Below are 18,295 nucleotides of genomic sequence, written 5' to 3' on the forward strand. Positions count from 1 at the left end.
TACAATAATCAAAACAGCATGGTACTGTCAGAAACACACACACACACACACACACACACACACACACAGACCAATGGAGCAGAATTGAGAGCTCAGAAATATAAACACATGTATATGGGCAAATAATCTTTTACATAGAAGCCAAAAATACACAGTGGGGAAAAGAAAGCCTCTCCAATAAATGGTGCTGGGAAAATTGAAAAGCCACATGAAAAAGTATGAAATGAGATTATAGTTTGTCCCAATGTACAAAAATTAATTCAAAATGGATCAAAAACCTAAATATAAGATCTGAAATAATAAATTATATGGAAGAAAATAGTTACTAAACATATAGACCTTGGTTGTAAAAAATGTTCTTTTAGCATTCTTTCCCCATATTTTTCAATAATCTTTTAAAATTTTACCTATTTTTGGGGTCATAGTCTTTTTTTATAGTTTCTATTCTCTTGAAATATATTTTAATAATCATAAATATGCTTATTTTATAGTCTCTTTCTGATTTCTTCTGTGTCAAGATTTAGTTTTTCAGACATACCCTCTTCTCCCTGAATTTCTCTCCCCTCTGCCAGAAACACAGGGCTTATTTAGACTCTAGCTTGTTGTGAGCACTTCAACATTCTACCTCTTTCTGTTTCTGATGTGCAATTAATTGTGAGCATCCCTTCGTCAGGGATTGTATATTGTATGAGAAACTGATATAGTTAGATGTTTCTGAAGCATGCTGTCTTTTCATTTTACTTCCTGTAGTTTGTCTGAGCTTAGGATTCATTTTACCTAAGTTTCTTGAGAGAAGTCTTCCTGAACCAACTCTGGCATGGAGTCAGGCTACATAATGCAGTTTGAGGTGTGGTGATAGTGCAGATCTCACCCGCTGTTCCTGCATGGCCCCAGCCATGCACTTATTTCTAAGTCTGAGACCATCTGACACCCTTCTTATCTCCCTCCTTCCACTTCTACAAGGTGTCAGCTCAATACCACTACCATTCTGGTCTTCACTTCCTTTTTCATTTCTGGCACCAGGAGATTACACTTTTCCATTTGCAATCTAAAACAACAGATAGCATTTTTTTAAGTTTTTAAATCTTATCTAGCACATCTTAGTGCTTGTAATGAGAGAGGCTCTGTATTCGCTTAGCCTGCCATATTACAGACTCACTCAAATTAGTCTCTGAATTGGAATTTAATTTGAAATATGAGAAACAACATAAAAACAGTTTGCCTGACCAAACAGTTGCTCAGATGTGCAAATAAGTAGCAAAAATTAACCAGGCTGCAAAAATACTTTCAAAGTCTGTCTTTCCAACTGGGAACAAAATATCTTACTCAACCAGGCTAGTGTGAATTAGCTCACACAGGATAAATTAATGTCACAAAACAGTAATAGTAAGGGGTATAGAAACCCATTAAAGCAGAGAGGGGAGTGAGCATATAGCAGAGCATGGGCAGAGGAGACACGAGGTGCCACACAAACTTGTATGAATTCAACTAAAATTTTAAACAAATTAATGGAAGTCCAAATGTGAGCTAGCATGAGAGTATAAGAACCTCTGTGAGTAGTTTTTACAGGATGTTTCCCACAGACTTTCACTGGCAGATCATGAGAAAGAACAGATCAGGATGAAGACTAGAGGTGAAGACTCATTACAACTGGGAGAAAGTAAAACCCTCTGTTCCAAGGGGAGGGAAGGGGGAGGCAGAAAACAGACCTATTTCCAGAATCCTGTACCAATACTATTAGTGGTCCCCTGCCACTGGGCAGGAAACGGACCCACACAAAACACTCCAAACACATGGGCAGAGTTTAGTCTAGTGGACCAAAGAGAGGCAGGATCACTGAGAAAGCCCCATCCTTGTGTCCCAGACACAGTGCCTTCTTGAGACTGAGGTTGGGGCAGGACAATAGAGAAACCCTTTTGTCCCCTACCACCAGGCTAGTAAGTATGGAGTAATAAGCAACCGCAGTCTACCCAGGGGGGAAGGAGGAGAGCAGAGAGAGCACCATCTGGGACACAGGTACGCAAGGAAGGCTGAAAGCTGACCACGCAGCTCCTCAAATAGTTAAATTAAAGGTAAATAGAAAAGACATTTTCTTTTCTCATATTTGAATGCTCTAAAAAAAGCAGAGGTCAGTAAGCATTTTCTGTAAGAGTCTGACAGTTAAACTCTTCAGAGTTTAAGCTTCACAGAACAAATGGTCTCGGTCACAACTACTCAACTCCACCGCTGCAGCACAAAATAAGCCACAGACAACATGTAAATGAAATGAGCGTGGATATGTTCCAATTAACTTTATTTATGGACACTGAAATTTGAATTTAATGTAATTTTTATGTGTCACAAAATAGTCTTCTTCCTTTTGGTTTTTCAACCATTTAAAAATGTGGAAAACAGTCTTAGCTCAAGGATGGATTTGGCCTGGGGGCTATAGCTCATGACCTCTGGTTAAAAGCAAAATTAATAGCAATAAATTATGGGTTTACTGCCTGGGTACAACAATAGTGCAAACAATGAGAAAAAGCAAGCAGAAGTTTACTATTGGATATAAATCATATAATTTGAAAGAACGTTGTGATAAATTCAACATAAATACCGTAGTTTTCAGATTATAACACGCACTTTTTTCTCTCCAAATTTGGGAGGAGAATGGGGGTACTTCTTATAGTCTGAATGTAGCTTACCTGTCTTGCTGATGGGGTGGGGGCGTGGCCTACGTTATTTATGTTATTAAATATTTTACCATATTTTTTGCTTCAAATTTTTTTCCTATTTTCCTCCTCTAAATCCTAGGTGCATCTTATGGTCCAATGCGTCTTACAGTCCGAAAAAGTCAGTACTCTCAACCCTAGGGCCACCACTATGAATGATTAAAAAAAAAAGACAAAGCAAGATTAGCAGAGTTCTACATCAAGATTAGACCAGTAAAATATTGTCTGAATATAAAACAATCAGTTAGAGCTGTTTTACATGATAATTTACAAAACAACATCTCATCTTGAAGAAAATGTCAGGAAAAATTTTAAGAAAAAAATGAAACATATTTTCTTTCAAAGCTTTGAAAATGATGAAGAACGATCCAAGTAAAGAAGCTTTGAAAACTTGTTAGTATATATACGATGGACATTTGTGAACCCAGGGATGGCCTTTGGCCAGGAGAATGAAACTGAGCAGGAAATTAGGCATACCTTGTATCTCTGTACAACGACTCTTGTTTACAGCTAATTTGTTCAACTACTTAAGATACCAAATTGCAGAGGCCAACAACATGTGATGATTGCTATAACAAATACCACAGATTAAGTGGCTTGAAAGACAGACATTTATTTCTCACAGTTCTAGAAGCTGGGAAGTCCAAGATTAAGGAGCCAGTAGGTTGAACTTCTGGAGAAAATCATTGTCCTGAATTGCAGACTTCCGCTTTCTGGAAGTGTCTTGATATGATGGACAGACAGCTCATTCTGGTTTCTTTTTTGTCTAAAGACACTAGTCTCATCCTAAGGGCCTGCCCTCATGACCTTATCCCATAGCCCCACCTCCAAATTCTATCACCTTGGGACTTATGATTCAGCATATGGATTTTGGTGAGACACAAACATTCAGTCGATATATATACCCAGTCTTTGCTATTCCCAGTTTTAATTTGGGTGCCAAACTGGAAATACTTAGAAAATGTGTGACATCAGAGAAATGAGTGTCTGGATGTCAGAGAATACCTTGTTTATCCAGAGGCATCTATCTGTCAACCTCAACTACCTGAAATTGGTCTGAGAAACTGGAGCGATGCAGAATTTCCCTCTCAGCAATCAAAACAAATATCTTAGCATCCCTTTAGCAATATGTGTTATTTCAGTGCCTTATTTGTTTTAATATCCAGCATTCCTTTACAAAGCCCCATTTTCTAGAGAATATATGCTATACCAAAGAAGGAAATGAATCCTCTCTTTTCAGGTTAAATGTTTTAAAATTAATAACTTTTGGCTTAAAGGAGTAAACTTTAATTATCTGTGAGTTTTACTTAAGAGAAACATCTCTTCTACATTCAATGCTAGACAAATATGGAATTACTTTACTTGGTCCACTGAAATCTATTTGAAAACATCTCAAGGCATTTTAATGACGATAGGTAGGCAGAGAGTGATTACGCCCTTCAGGACATTTAGTCCTAATCTTAAAGTGAAAATTGAAGTCACAGGCCCTGGCCAGGTTGCACAGTTGGTTACAGCATTGTCCCAACATGCCAAGATTACTTGCCCGATCCTTGGTCAGGGTACATAAAAGAATCAATCAATGAATGTGTCAATAAGTGGAATAAACCAGTATTTCTCTCTCTCCCCCCCCCAAAAAAATCAATAAATAAAAACTTTAAAAAAGAAGTCACAAATTTCTCTTCATACCTGATATTCAGATTCTGCTACGTTCCCAAATCCCTCTCACTAACGGAATGCAATTACTGTAGGGAAAGGGGGTTGGGGGTACAATATATTACCACTTTTTTACTCCCTATATGAGCCTGTCAAAAGTCCTGGTCTGTGAAGGAGTTCTGCCTGTGCATTACAGATCATTGACATCTGAATGCCACAGTCATTACTGCTTGAGTCACTGGCACAGCATGGGAAGAAAGAAAAAATATTGCTAGTACTTTCTTATAATCCTATCCATGGGCATTTTCACTTTTAGTACTAAGAAATTAATAACTGCCATGAATAATAAGCACAACCATTTATTAAACACTTATTTTGTAATACTTCTACTCTACTTTTCAAATTCATCACTTAATCTTTACTATGTACATTCCTTTTAAAAGCATTGTACAAAGTTCTTTTTCTTTTGTCCTTGGCAGCGGGCTGTCCTGTTGTGTCTCATACCTGTCTGCCTGTTCTTTGAAGCCTTTGCAAGCACTTCTGTGTCTGTTTCCCCTTTCAAGTTCAAGTTCTTCAAGGCTTATTACAGACCCTGTTATATATCTATGCACTTGATCTACACAGTGTAGTATGGTGATTAAGCCCAAGTCCTCAAGAATTAACCAACCTCAGCTCCAACTGCTTTATTTATCCTCTTTCTGCCTCAATTCCCACATCTTCAAAATACTAACGGCATCTGCTTCAAAGATTTGTTGTGAGGACTAATTGAAATGAAACATGAAACGTGCTAAGCACAATGGCTGGCATGCAGTATATGCTCATTATGTGAGAGCTGTTGCTAAAATACTCAGACTATATTTATCATAAATTATCTGTTTAATGCCTCTCTTCCCTAGACTGCGAGCTCTACCCTTAGGCCTTGACTTGGGACCTTGCACACAGATTTCCATTCACTTTTCCCTGACTGGCTAATTGAAGGAAGAATTAAAGGAATGTATCACCATGCAAAGTCGGTGTCTTTATTCCCATAATAAGAATGAAAGAAATAAAAATTTGGAGAGATTTAGCAATATCCTAAGCTTCCATAGATAGTAAGCTGCAGAATTGCAATTCAAATCCATGTCTGTCTATTGCATTTTCCATTTCTTGCACTGGGGAGAAGAGTTGAGGATAATCACTCATTACTGAGGACTTACTGTGGCCCTGGCAGTGTTCCTAAGCACTTGCATATGTTTTCTCAGTTAATTTTTATAGCAACCTTAAGAGGTACAGATCAGTATTACATTAAGTTTTGCAGCTGAAAACAAAAGTACAAAGAAGATAGTAACAAGTCAAAGCTAAATAGCTAGTAAGAAGCAGGTGTAAGCAGGATTTGACCCCAGACGGCTGCTCCAAAAGCTCACCTCCCTGCCTGGCCTGCAGCACATGTGTCTGTTTCAGAGTCTTGTGATGCTTTATAATTGAACAGCACTAAAAAGGATCAAAAAGTCACTCTTGGTTGTATTTTCCCCAGTAACTATTTAGTACACTTTTGATCTCTGTACATAAATGGAATGCAAACACTAAAATTTACATAAATTCTAATCCTAGTCCTAAACAATTACTGAATATTAAAGTATATCTGTAACAATTCCCAATTTGTCCTTCAACTTTTGCCTGTTTCCAGTAATCCAGTAATAGGATATTCACTAATTCCCAGGAGGCACGCATTCTAATTTTGAAGAGAATAAAGGTAAGGAATATTTTTCTTAAATAAGAATCTGTCATCTTGTATCTTCTGCTCACTTCCCTAGTTTTAACCCTGAAATAACACAATAATTGAAGACAAAACACTAACACATTCAGCACACATTTGAGCACTTAAATCTCAGGCACTGTGTTATGCAATGGGAACACAAATAGGAACATAAATAACATGGTGTTAGGGTGACAGCAGTGTAAAAGAAAAATTCAGTCTTGTGTAGTAAGTGCTCTCTTAGAATTATGAAGGAAAAAAAAGCATTATTGGAGCACCAAAAAAGAAGTGATTTGGGGAAAGAGAGGGTTGGCAAATTTGGTGTATGCACACAGAGGAAACTTTTTGTTTTGACCTCCACGCATCTCCAAATGCTTCCTGCTTCTACAGAATACTAAATAAACAGGTTCCCTGCCTCCTAGTATAGTCTGAAGGCAACAAGCTTCATCTTTCCTGCCCTCTGGCAGTAGGGTGGGAGTACATGACTTCCAGGACTCAAGGAAGAAATAATTTTCATTGTTTCGTGGTCACTATGTCAAGCTAATTTTAAGTACTTTATACCATTTAACTTATTTAAAGCCAACATCCTAGGAGGTCTGTCCTTTTTTTTTATCATTTGCCATTTTACAAATAAGAAAACGGATTTTAAATAGTCTAGGGACATTGGAAGTTGCAGAACTAGTAAACAGAAAAGCTGTGATTCAAATCCAGGCAGGCTGGCTCAGGAATGCCTGTTTGCCATAGCTACACCTGCCCCAGCCTAAGACTGGATCATGATGGCCTGACCTAGGTCTATGGCCCATCTGAGATTTCCAAGGTGCCTGAGTGGAGTCCTGAGGGGCAGTGTTCACTGGGCAGTACAAACAAGGGAAGTGAGTAGCCAGGGCTGGCTCCATTCCCTGGTGAATGAATGAATGAAGACCACATCCATTTCCACTAAATTTTATCACTGTTAGTGTAACCTGATTTTACAAAAAAAAAAAAAAGCCAAAATGGAGGCATTTTTGTTAAGCTATGACACCAAACAAAAACTTACTAACCAAACTGCAGTTCAGCCTCTCCTAGGATTGGAACTTTAAAGCAACCAATCTGGAAATTCCTGGTCAATACTAGTGCAATAATCTGCCTGGTTAAATCGGCCTCGCCTCAATGGCAGCCATCCCTGCCTAAAATAATCTACTCCTCTAAATTAGTCACCCTCGTCCTGCCTATAAAAATCTTCCATTTTGTTCAACTCTTAGTGTGCCTCCCTAGGTGCTACAGGGGATGCTGCCAGGTTCATGAGTCACTTAATAAAGCCAGTTAGATCTTTAAACTTGCCTGGTTGAATTTTGTTCTTTAACGCTGTTATTCAAGCTAGGTATAATTTTAGAATATTGATATGGTTGGTCAAATCATTTGCTATTCCTTCTAGTTCTAGGTTACTTGTAAAAATCTTCTATTGCCCTCGTACAAAATATTTGGTAACAGTGTTGAATAAGACAGAGAGCCAAACTTGGCATCGTTTCAACCACTTGAAGCCCAAGATTGCAAATATACCCTTCACACACCTACATATTTTCCACAAGGCTTCTACGAGAGTTGTGATGTCAGGAGTATAGCATGGCTATGATACATACTTAAATTTCGACAAGACCTATTCTTAGAGATCCCAGGTAGGTTCTGTGGAATCACCACTTTCTTTTCTAAGTGCCAATATACCACTCTCCTATTAATACTGATAGGGGAACTAAAGAGTTAACGATTTTAATATTTACTGATAGGCTTAGGTGACTAATGCAGATGGAAAGCATTCCACAAGATTCCACAGGAACTGGAATTTGTGACTTATGTGAGTCAGGAAGGAGGTCTACAAGCAATTCAACCTTTGTGCCTGGGGTGCAGGGGCGGGGGGGCGGTCGGGGATCCTTCACTTCCAGGGAAAGAGGCAGATAAAGAATTGCTCATCAGCAGATAAAGAAGTACTAGGAAAATCTGCTGCAAGACTGCAACTCATGTCCCATTAACCTTTTCTCCAAACCCCTTACCTACTCTTTCTTCCCCTTATAAAAATGTCAACTTCAGATGTTAAGTTGTGACAGGTGACATGGACACCGACTTTTCTGGTTTTAATATGCCTTAGCTTTGTCTGCCAGGTAGATTGGACCACAGTGTCCTAAAACAACTTTCTTACCTTTTTGGAAACCAAATTATTTGTCTATCAGCAATTACTGCTCTTCTCCAATATTCCTTAAAAATCACTTTCAGCAGTCTCTCAGCCATGTTCTCCAAAATTCAGCTGTGATTTGATTTTTTTCCCCATTTAACTTGGGGGTTTAAATCTTATTGCAATCCCGTGGTTGCCATCATTCTATCTTTTTTGGGGAGTAGGGTAAAGAAAATTCTTTGACAGAAAGGAAAAACAGATTTCATACAGAAATATCTTAACTATTATCACGCTCGGCAAGTAAACAAAAATAGCAGAACCAGTTGAACTTGAAATAGCTACAGTGCTTCTATAGGGAAATTACCACCAGTTTAAATTTTATGCCCTAGTTTTCTGTCCAAGACAAATAACTAAGTAAAACTGCAAAATAATTTTCAATTCAACAGAATTTTTTCCAAGTCATCTTGTACCATATTTATTTTTACTAGGCAAGTCTTCAAATTCATCTAGCATATTACTTAGTAAAACTCAATCATCAATCATTGATGTGATCAATATGACTTTTTTAAGCTTACACTCACATTTGCAAACACAGAGTGATTTCAAATTAAATCTTCTTTAACTCGTTTATGAGGACATAGTTCTATCGGTAATCCATTTGTGGTTAAAAAAACAAGATGGATGGGGTGGGAGGGACAGGGGCAAGCAAGGGAGGGGAAATCTGGGACAACTCTAATTGAACAACAACAAGAACACTTAAAAAAGAAAAGTAACAAATGGTTTTGGATATGGCAAAATAAGATGTGGCAGTGTAGCTTGTGTGTGTGTGTGTGTTGGGAGGTGGAGTATTCTGCTGGGGCTGCAACCAACTTTTTTTTTAACCTTTTCAGTTGTGTTCTGGCTTTAACTTGCCTGGTTTAATTAACAACTTAAGATAGCGCCTGTATTCAAGCAATGGGAGCAGAGCTATAAATGCCAGCACCAGCATCTCACCTCTTTTCTTGGCCCTGGAAAGCTTTCCACTTTTAGAGGTCTACTACTACACACTCACAGAGGCAGAGTGGTACCCAAAGACAGCCATTACTTTTGCACTGTTATAAGGTTAAAAGGTATTTTGGGTTTTTTTGCATTAACAGTGAACCTCAGGATCCTGGGTCCAGCTAAAATTAATTCCATTCATTCATTCAACCAATGAACAAATTGTCAAGTTTGCCAAATATATGCCAAACACCATGCTGGGCTCTACCTCTCTAACCTAATGAAAATTATATCCTAGTAGAGAGATATCAAGGCTTTGAAAAAAAAAAAAGAGCTGTGAGAGATATTGGCTTTGCACCTGTAATACAATCCCTAATATCCAGTATGCATCTTCTCACTTGATAATACTCACTAAATGGTCCTTTTTTTTCATACTAAAAAGCTAAGCCCTAGCTGTGATCCCTGAAAAAGCACTCCAAAAGCAAAAGCATTAATTTCATAAATCACCAGACCACACCAAATCCATTTCAGGGCTTGGATGGCTGACACAAATTAGAAGGTATTCACCAGACTTATTTTTCTTTTTCTGGAAGGTCTATCATTAAATTTCTCTGTTTCAAAACTGTGTATAAGACTCTCATTAAATGTAAAATACTTTTTAAAAAAATAGTCAAAAGTTTTTGGAAATTTGGGTCCTTCTCTTTACAACTTTTCTTTATCAAAGACAGAAAAAGGTAAATGTGACAGAATTCTGACTCCTGGAAAATGTTCTGGAAGTGCAAAAGGAAGCACTCAGATATTGATTTGTTTAATGTTTAGTGATTCCTAGAAAAAACATGAGAAACCAAGCAAGCACTTAATGTTTGTGAACTAAAATATGTCTGGCTGCGGGTGTGAGGAGGCTTTAGGACAGGAGCCATAAAATATAATCATTCCCTTTCCTGCCCATCACAATCACCAAGGAGTACATCTTTAAACAATGTAAGAATTAGCTTAATTTTTACTTTCCTTCTTCCTTAAACTCTCCTCATTTTATGTATAAATATAAAGAGGAGAGATGAACGAGGCTTTTTGGAATGTGAGCAAAAGCAATTTTCAGGCAAATACAGATTTTATAAGAACTGGTGAATACAACTTATTAGAAAATCTATGGGCTGCCCAAGGCTTGAATTTGCAGATACATAAAGTAATGAGCTCTGCATGTCTTGAAAAGTGAAAAGGGAAGAGAGAAAAATTTTAATGTATTACAAATTTTATGAAAAGTGTGGCACCATGGGATTTTCATTTGCATTCAATTTTTGCTCTCATGTTATTTCTTTTCCATAAGGTTGAAATCTACACAATAAAAGCTTTGGTTTTAGATTAAATTTTTTAAAGAACAAAAGTTTTATTTTTTTAAAGGGGAAACACATCAAAAGTTACTTAATCAGTATTTTAATTTAGGACATTTTGGAGCTTAAAAATCAAGATTCCATTTACATTTTTGCAAATTATGAAACCTGACTTCAATTCATAGAAAAGATGGATAATTGTTGACACTAACAATTTATTTTATGTAAGTACCAAATGCAGATTGTAAGCTACAGATCATTTCATAAGCAAAGTCTCAAATATTTAAGATAATACAATATTAATTACTCCTAGAAATTATTTTAATTATCCATTTTCTCCAAGAATTGGTTTTGTATTATTTCTTTATAAGCCATTTTTTAAAAAGCCATTCTGCTTAAAGTTTAAGGGAAATGCTAGAGAAAGTAAAATTTTGAGGAATTCTCTTCTATTACGTTTTTCTGACCTTGAGATGGAAAGTGAAGGAGGGTTGGAGCTACTGGACTTAAGAAAGTGCCTAAATCCATGAAGTCTCTTACATCATGAAGTACTCCCATGTTCTTTGTTATGAAGGTACTAGTGTCATAGATTGTATACTGCTTTGATGCCTGGAGTTTAAATGAAGGTCATTTCTGATTTTAGAGACTAAAATCTGGGCAAACTAACCACTGCTGGAAGGAAGAATCACTGTGAACATTTTAAACTCCGGAATTGAAGATTCCACCCTAATCTCCTTATCAGCATCTTCTCTTTGCCACAAAGGTAACTTTCAAGTGCTACATTCTACATCACTGTCTAACATGAAATATTACACTGAAAATGACTCTCATATTATTACCCTTTGGATTCAATAAGTAAATTTATGCATAGTGATATGTAAATTACAGTGCTCACTATATTTTTGAAAATCTAAGTATATGTTGTTTTAGCCTAGGAAAAAGAAACAACAAGCTGATCTGCAGATTTTCTTGGTATGTTTACTAACCAAATTTCTGTCCCAGGATAGATAGTTGGAGTGTTATTGTTTCTTGGTAATTTTTTCTTCAGTCACATTGGGTATAGTTGTATTAAGCAGATAGTAGGTGAGTTGTACATGTGGGACTGCTTTTATATGTATTCTTCCCTCTATGCAGAATACTTTTTTCCTATGGATCTCATTAATACAGCAGAACTGTTTAATTTTGCTTTCTCAGTGAGCCTTCTTTGACCACCACTATCTAAATCGGCCCTTCTCTATTATCCTCGACCCTCCTGACACGTTTCTTAACTTGCACACACCTTACGTTTTCAAGTAATCTAAATGCTTCGTGTAAGTTGCATCATCCAGCCCCTAGTTATCACCTTCTCACATTCCAGTTTCTATGACTCTCCCCTGTGCTCTCCTCTTCAAGTCAATTTCTCTGATGGTCACAGGATGTACACAGAGGTTTTCTCCTAAGCACATCTGCAAAGTTGGCTTCCTCAGTTGCTTCAGGTCTCTTCTCCAGTGTCACTAAACCAGAAGGCCTTCTTTGACTATCATATTTCAAACTGTAGGCCCTGTTACTTTCCTTGATGCAGTCTTATTGTTCTCACTAGCACTTATAGTTGGATATGTGTGTGTGTCATGTGTGCCTCTCTCACTGGCATGTAAACCCCAGTAGACTTAAGGTATTTTGTTCATTAGTACTGCCACATTGCTTAAAACAGTGCTTGCCATAGGCTGTCACTCAATACTTATTTGTTGAACTCATTAATTAATTGCTTACTTATTATCTCTTTTCCCCACTAGACTCTTAAAGGCCATAAAAGCAGGAAAATTGGTTCTGGCATTTCTATAGCATGTTATATATAGTAGGTGATAAATAAATAATTAAGGAATGAATGGTTTGTGTGTGTGCATGTTTGTGTGTTTAGATTTCTTTCCAGGTAAACTCTAATTACCACAAAGACTAGAATTATGTCTGTTTAGCTCACCAACATATGCCAGTTCCACAGAAGCATCTCACACACAGTAGCGTCTCACACACAGTAGGCACACAATAAATAGATGAAGAATCCCTAGGACTGGGACCCGAACAAATAGGAAACTACTCTGCTTGTAGTCACCCAGAGGCTTCCACAAGGTTAATCTGAAGTCTTAATGAAGATGCTACAAAAACAACTTACTCTCAAATTATAGGTTAATTAATATTCAGGTTTGCTGAGATGTCCACGGCAGGTTTTATCCAACATCTTCTTTCCTTACACCTGCTACAATCTCCCGTGGTTAATAATCATAGTGTTGGTAAGCTATGGTTACTGATGGGAATCATCAAGCATGTAGGGAAAAAGAAAGGTTAACAACTGCTGGCCTGTGTTTTCTCTGCCGTCCTTCCCAGGGCCATCCTGTTGTGAACCTATAAACTGTATCTCAGTTCACAGCTAAATCCCTATATTTTAAGAGTGCTTAACTTACTACAGTCCTTAGTTCACTTACACTAACTTACATTAATTCATGATTTTTCTACTGTGATCAGGGAGTACGTCAGGTACTGAGAATACAAAGATGACAATACATACAGCTCCCTCAAGGAGCTCTATTCAACAAGGAGAGAGATGCCACAGAGTGTGAGAAATGTTTTGATGGGGCCAAAACAGCAGGTGACCTCTGAGCACGTCAAAAGGCATTCAAGCTGGGAGACTGGGGTGATCTGGAAATGCTTCCAGTAGGTGACCAGAAACTAAGTCCTAATTTTAATTAATCAAATTAAAGCTGCACAGTGTCAGAATCATCTAAGCGAAACTCCTTAAGTAGCACAGAGGAAACCTGATGCTCCAGGAGACTAACTGCAGCATCCAAAGTATCAGAGTTACAACTAGGACCCAGATAAGTAGTATTGGGCTTTGTCTGAGACTCCTTTTTTTTTTTGGAGGATATTTTTCAGAACTCGTTATTTCATCAGTTTAATGACACAATTAATTATATTTTAACACAGAGAAAAATATTTTTATATAATGACTTTATACATAGCAGTGCTGCCAATAACCATCATCAGTAAATTACAGACTTTGTAGTGAGCTGCTGGTGAATTTATTCAGATACAATCACTGTCTCTCCTCTCTAGCCTCTTGAGCTATTACTGCATGGAACTAATCATGCTGGGAAGGACAGGTACCGTCTGGCTGTGAACAAGAACACACTTTAAGAATAGATTTTAGTCAGATTGTACTTCTCTCCACAACTGAGGGAGACATCTAAGGGTTAAGGTAAAACCAAAAAGTGAAATATTTTCAGTATTATGTAGTATATACAATTGCTCAGACATGGATTTTCTTGGATTCTTTCTTTATTTGTTCCTAACGTAGTTGTTTTACTTGAGATATTTAAAGACTGATTTAGTAATGGGACAACGTAAAAGTTCATCACATTGAAACAGAAATACTTAGGAAATCCATAATTTCTCGTAGCTTGCCATCTGGCTGTTAGTGGTAGTGGATGTATCCTGCTTAGTGCAGATGGTGATGATGGGTGAAACCATGGATTACACAATGGATTTCTGAGTTCTTTAACTACTGTTATCAATTTACTAGTTTGCAAATCAACATTTCCCAACATGAAATTAATCTTTTTTTTCAACTCTTACCTCCAAGTAATGTTGCTATGAGCACCACAGAACATCTGTCTGGCGCCAAGAGATTGCGTTAAAGTCGCCCACTCTCTCTCCAAATTAAAAACCAACCTCACTGGCTTTTTCACTGTACTCGCAGCGTGATGCTCTCTTGCCTTACCCCACAGCCCGGTTTAATACGCTATAAGAATATTTTTAGAGGCACTTCGAACTAAATCATTTTCGTCTGAACACATCATTACCAAATGGCTTTCCGGGGTCCTAAACCCGGCCGCTGCGGACGGGGACAAGCAGGTGCCCTCCGCTGCAGAGTCGTGAGGCTCGAGCGCCTTCACAATTGGACGTCGAAAGTCAGAAAAGAAACCCGAACACACGGGGGCAGGTATAACCCCTCACAGGTGCAGCAGACAGGGCCAGGTCGCAGAGGAGGTCTCCATCCTCAAGCTTGGAGACGAAGCAAACACTGCTTCCCGAGTAAGTCACAGAGCAGGACGTACAGGGTCGCAGGTCAAAAGTTGAATTTCAACCCAGCCTGCGCTGCGTCCCAGCGCGTTCCGCAGCCCGGACACCGCAGTGGCTCCGAGTAGCAGAGAACGAGGCTGGCCGGGGCATGGAAAACTGTAGGCTGCAACAGCCGCAGAGCTCCCGGCGGCGGAGACAAACACGACCCCCTCCGCCTTCGAAGCCAAAGCCAGGAAGAACCGGACCCGGCTGCTTGAGCCCCGCGTTGCCCTTTGGCTGAGGGTAGCTCCCGGCTGCCGCAGCTCAGACGCCGTGCGTCCAGGCACCACTACCCCGGGGTGCGCCTTGTCCGCCCCCGGGCGGCTGCCTGGGCTTCCGCAGCCGGACCAACCTTCGTCCCCTGGCGCCGGGACAAACTTCCTCTTTTCTGGGCCCCCGGCCGCGCTCTCCCGGTCTACCGCGGCCGGCGCCCCCGCCGGGCACGGCGAGCTTCCTCCCGGCCCCTCCACAACCCGGGGCCCCGGGCACCTAGCGGTCGCCGCGCCTCCGCTCCAACAAAGCCGGCGGCCGGGAGGCGACCTGGAGAGGGGCTGGGAGTGGCGGCCGAGGTTGCCAAAGCCCGGCGGAGGCACCCCTCGACCAGGCGAGTGCCGCGTGAAGGGGCAGCGGGGACGCGGCGGGCAGAGAAAAGGGAAGAAAGTATCCTGCTCTCGGCGCGAACGCCCTGCCTTCTTCGCTCTTCCTCGCTCGCTCTGCTCCCCCTGCCCGAGCGCGTCCGCCCGTCCTGGTAGCTGTTGGCGGGGACGGAAGGGGAGGTAGAGGGGACGCAACGGCCTGGCAGGAGAGCCGCTCCCTTACCTCTGTCCAGAGTGAGCGGCTGGACCACTGTCAATGTCGCCATGTCTGCCGTGGGAGCCGAAGTGACGCTCGGTTTCAGCAGCAGCAACCGCTTGTAGTGAGAAAAAGAGGAGGAGATTGGGGGCGGGGGTGGAGAGGGAAGACGGGGAGGAGGGGGAGGAGGAGGGAAGGTGGCGGCGGTGGAGGCGAAGAAAGCTTGGGTGGGTCGGCAGCCAGATGGAGACGCAACTGTTTCGCTGCGGGCAGACCTTCAGAGGCGGCGGGCCGCTGAGCAGGTAGCGGAGAGCGACGGCAGCACCGGCTGTGGAAGGAGGGCTGTGCCCTGGAACTTCGCTGTTCTACCCCGAGGAGCGCTACTTGGGTGTTGTAGCTGGTGTGTTGCTTTCTTTCAACTTTCCAGTCAAACAAAATGATCAGACTATATAAGGGAAGGAGGTAGAGAGATGAAATTTTTTCAGATTAAGAGAAATTGTCAAACCTGTAATTTCACCCCCCGGAGAGAAAATGCTTCTAGTTCAGAAATGTTGGAATTTAATTACAGTTTCTGTTAATTTCTGTTAAGGTTGTTTTTTGTTTTTTTTTTTTTTTTGGAATGTTGACGTTTACCGAGATGCAAGGTAACTAACTGACTTAAGGCCACGGTTCCATCACGAGGTATTTATTAAGGTCCTGACCATATTATACCTTAAGAGCAAACTTCTTAAAAGTGGTTTTAAATTTAAAAGAGAGAGAGAGATGTTTCATTACAAAGTTTGTAAAACATGTACCTAGCACGTTTTCAGATTATTTAGCCAATGGTTATTCAGAGTTGCCACTTACTAACATGTGTGTCAGGAACTGAACTACAAGTGTAACACACCATGTGCCATGGCCTGATTTAGGAATTCAGTACAGTTCCTGCTTTCCCACAGCTTACCATCTAGTGGAGCCTGATGTTATTAAAAGGGTGACTTTAGAGTCAGTTGATCAGGATTCAATTACCAGAATCTTCAAATATTGGCTGTGACCCCTTCAATTGCTTTCACTGTCTTGCCACTGTAGGGACTTACTTCCTGATGAAGAAATTAAGAAGTATATAGAAAAATTGTGTAAGCAGAACGGTCATGACTGTGGGTTTAGGGTGGTAAAGGACAAAGCTGCCTCCACTCCCCTATGACAAAGCAGAATTGGTTTGGCTAGCAGTGTATTCTGTTTTATGGCAAAATATCGGAATATGATCTGTGTCATGGTCTTCTGATCACAATATGGATTTCTGGAGATCTTTTTCATCCAGAGTCTACGCTTTTAAAAAAGGAAGCAAGATTTCACCAATGGTTGGAGAAAGTGAAAGATGATTGGCCAAAACATTTGACAGACCCTAAAGGCAGCCCTAAAACAGTAGTTCAACATACCTATATTTTCACTGAATGTATCAGAAAGAACCTGATCTTGAAATTCAAGTCTTAGTTATGTGCTCTTTAGAAATCATGTAATTTCTCACTGATTCCCAGTTTGCCCACCTGTCAAACAAGGGAATAAGTGACTCTTACCTAGAGTCTGTAAAATGAAGAAACTAATTTTACTCCACAATCTTCTGAGTTTTGTGTCTAAATATACTTTGAAAACAGTAAGGCATATATACATTTATTTATACAACAAACATGCATCCCACCTGAACTCTGTGGCAAGCACTCTGCTAGGTGCTGGCCTTGCAGACATTAATGAGTTATGGTCCAGGCCCTGGGCAGTGCCCAGTCCAGATGGGAGACAAGGGAGCAAGCTGGGAGAATTCCAAGCAGTAAGTGCTCTGAGCACCACAGACAGGAAGTGTTGTGGGAGTGAGGAAGAAGCAACAATTCCGTTTGTTATCATTGTTCCCATCCTCTAAATCAGGGGTGTCTAACTCATTTTCACCGGGGGCGCATCAGCCTCGAAGTTGCTTTCAAAGGGCCTAATGTAATTTAAATTCCTTAATAGTTAAGGAGTAGTTGCATTTATACAGTTCTAAAATGATTTCAGCCCTTTGAAGGCAACTGCGAGGCTGATGTGGCCCCCCGTGAAAATGAGTTTGACACCCCTGCTCTAAATCAAACAATGGAAAGAAGTTGAATTGTGCACAATAAAGGTAGAGTATGTTTCAAGGTTATGCACAAAATATCAAAATGCATTCAATAATTGAGAGTGGAAAGAACATGCAAATCCCTTGGCCACTAATGTAACTTTTTAAGAACGCATTTTATTATTACTACATATTTGAGCAGCTTCACTCATAACTCTAAAAGCTGTAACTGTACCTATTTCACAAGAAATCTGAGATTGTGAAGTCCGTGAAGGTAGGCTTTTTCTCTTTTTGTTTCCTGATGTACCCCCAACACCAAACATTTAATAACATCTAGACTTATGCCTAGAGATCCCTAATTGAGATTTTGCTTTATCGTTCTTTCTGTGTTGACTCTGTAGGGTTTTTAAAAAGATTGAAAGAGAAAGTAAGAGGAAGCACAAATCACTATATAGTCATTAGTTATTATTTCTAATAGCATCAACTTCAATGCCTTTAACTTGTTACATGGGTGTAGAAAATGAATAATAATTCGTTATCTGTCAGAATTTGTTTTTTATGAAGTTTGAATAACTACTGTCTCTCCAATGACATGTACAAATTTCTACACATTTGAGACCTGCAGAGACAAAACAGAATTTCCATAATCTCTTCTTTTGCTTGTGTAGATGTGCCCATGCTTGGGTCTCTTGAATAATCACCTGCATCACTACTGCGCCTTCCATTATGTGTCAAGGTCAATATGCTTGATCCACTCATGTGTGTCACTTTGTTGATTGTGTATTAATAAGGGAATTG

The 18,295-nt window shown here is 39.8% G+C and overlaps 1 protein-coding gene across 1 annotated transcript in view; it reads right to left on the reverse strand.

Annotated features, from left to right (window-relative positions):
* Nucleotides 1–15,567, reverse strand: part of LIN7A (lin-7 homolog A, crumbs cell polarity complex component) — a 142,594-nt gene extending 127,027 nt beyond the window's left edge. The window contains exon 1 of the mRNA XM_045845018.1: nucleotides 15,460–15,567. Within this exon, the coding sequence (XP_045700974.1) occupies nucleotides 15,460–15,502 (43 nt within the window). The 5' untranslated portion in view covers nucleotides 15,503–15,567. The remainder of the gene's footprint in view (nucleotides 1–15,459) is intronic.
* Nucleotides 15,568–18,295: the final 2,728 nt, after the last annotated feature.

Source organism: Phyllostomus hastatus, unplaced genomic scaffold (assembly GCF_019186645.2).
Source record: "Phyllostomus hastatus isolate PE091 unplaced genomic scaffold, TTU_PhHast_1.1 phas_contig_432, whole genome shotgun sequence".
Classification (NCBI taxonomy): domain Eukaryota; kingdom Metazoa; phylum Chordata; class Mammalia; order Chiroptera; family Phyllostomidae; genus Phyllostomus; species Phyllostomus hastatus.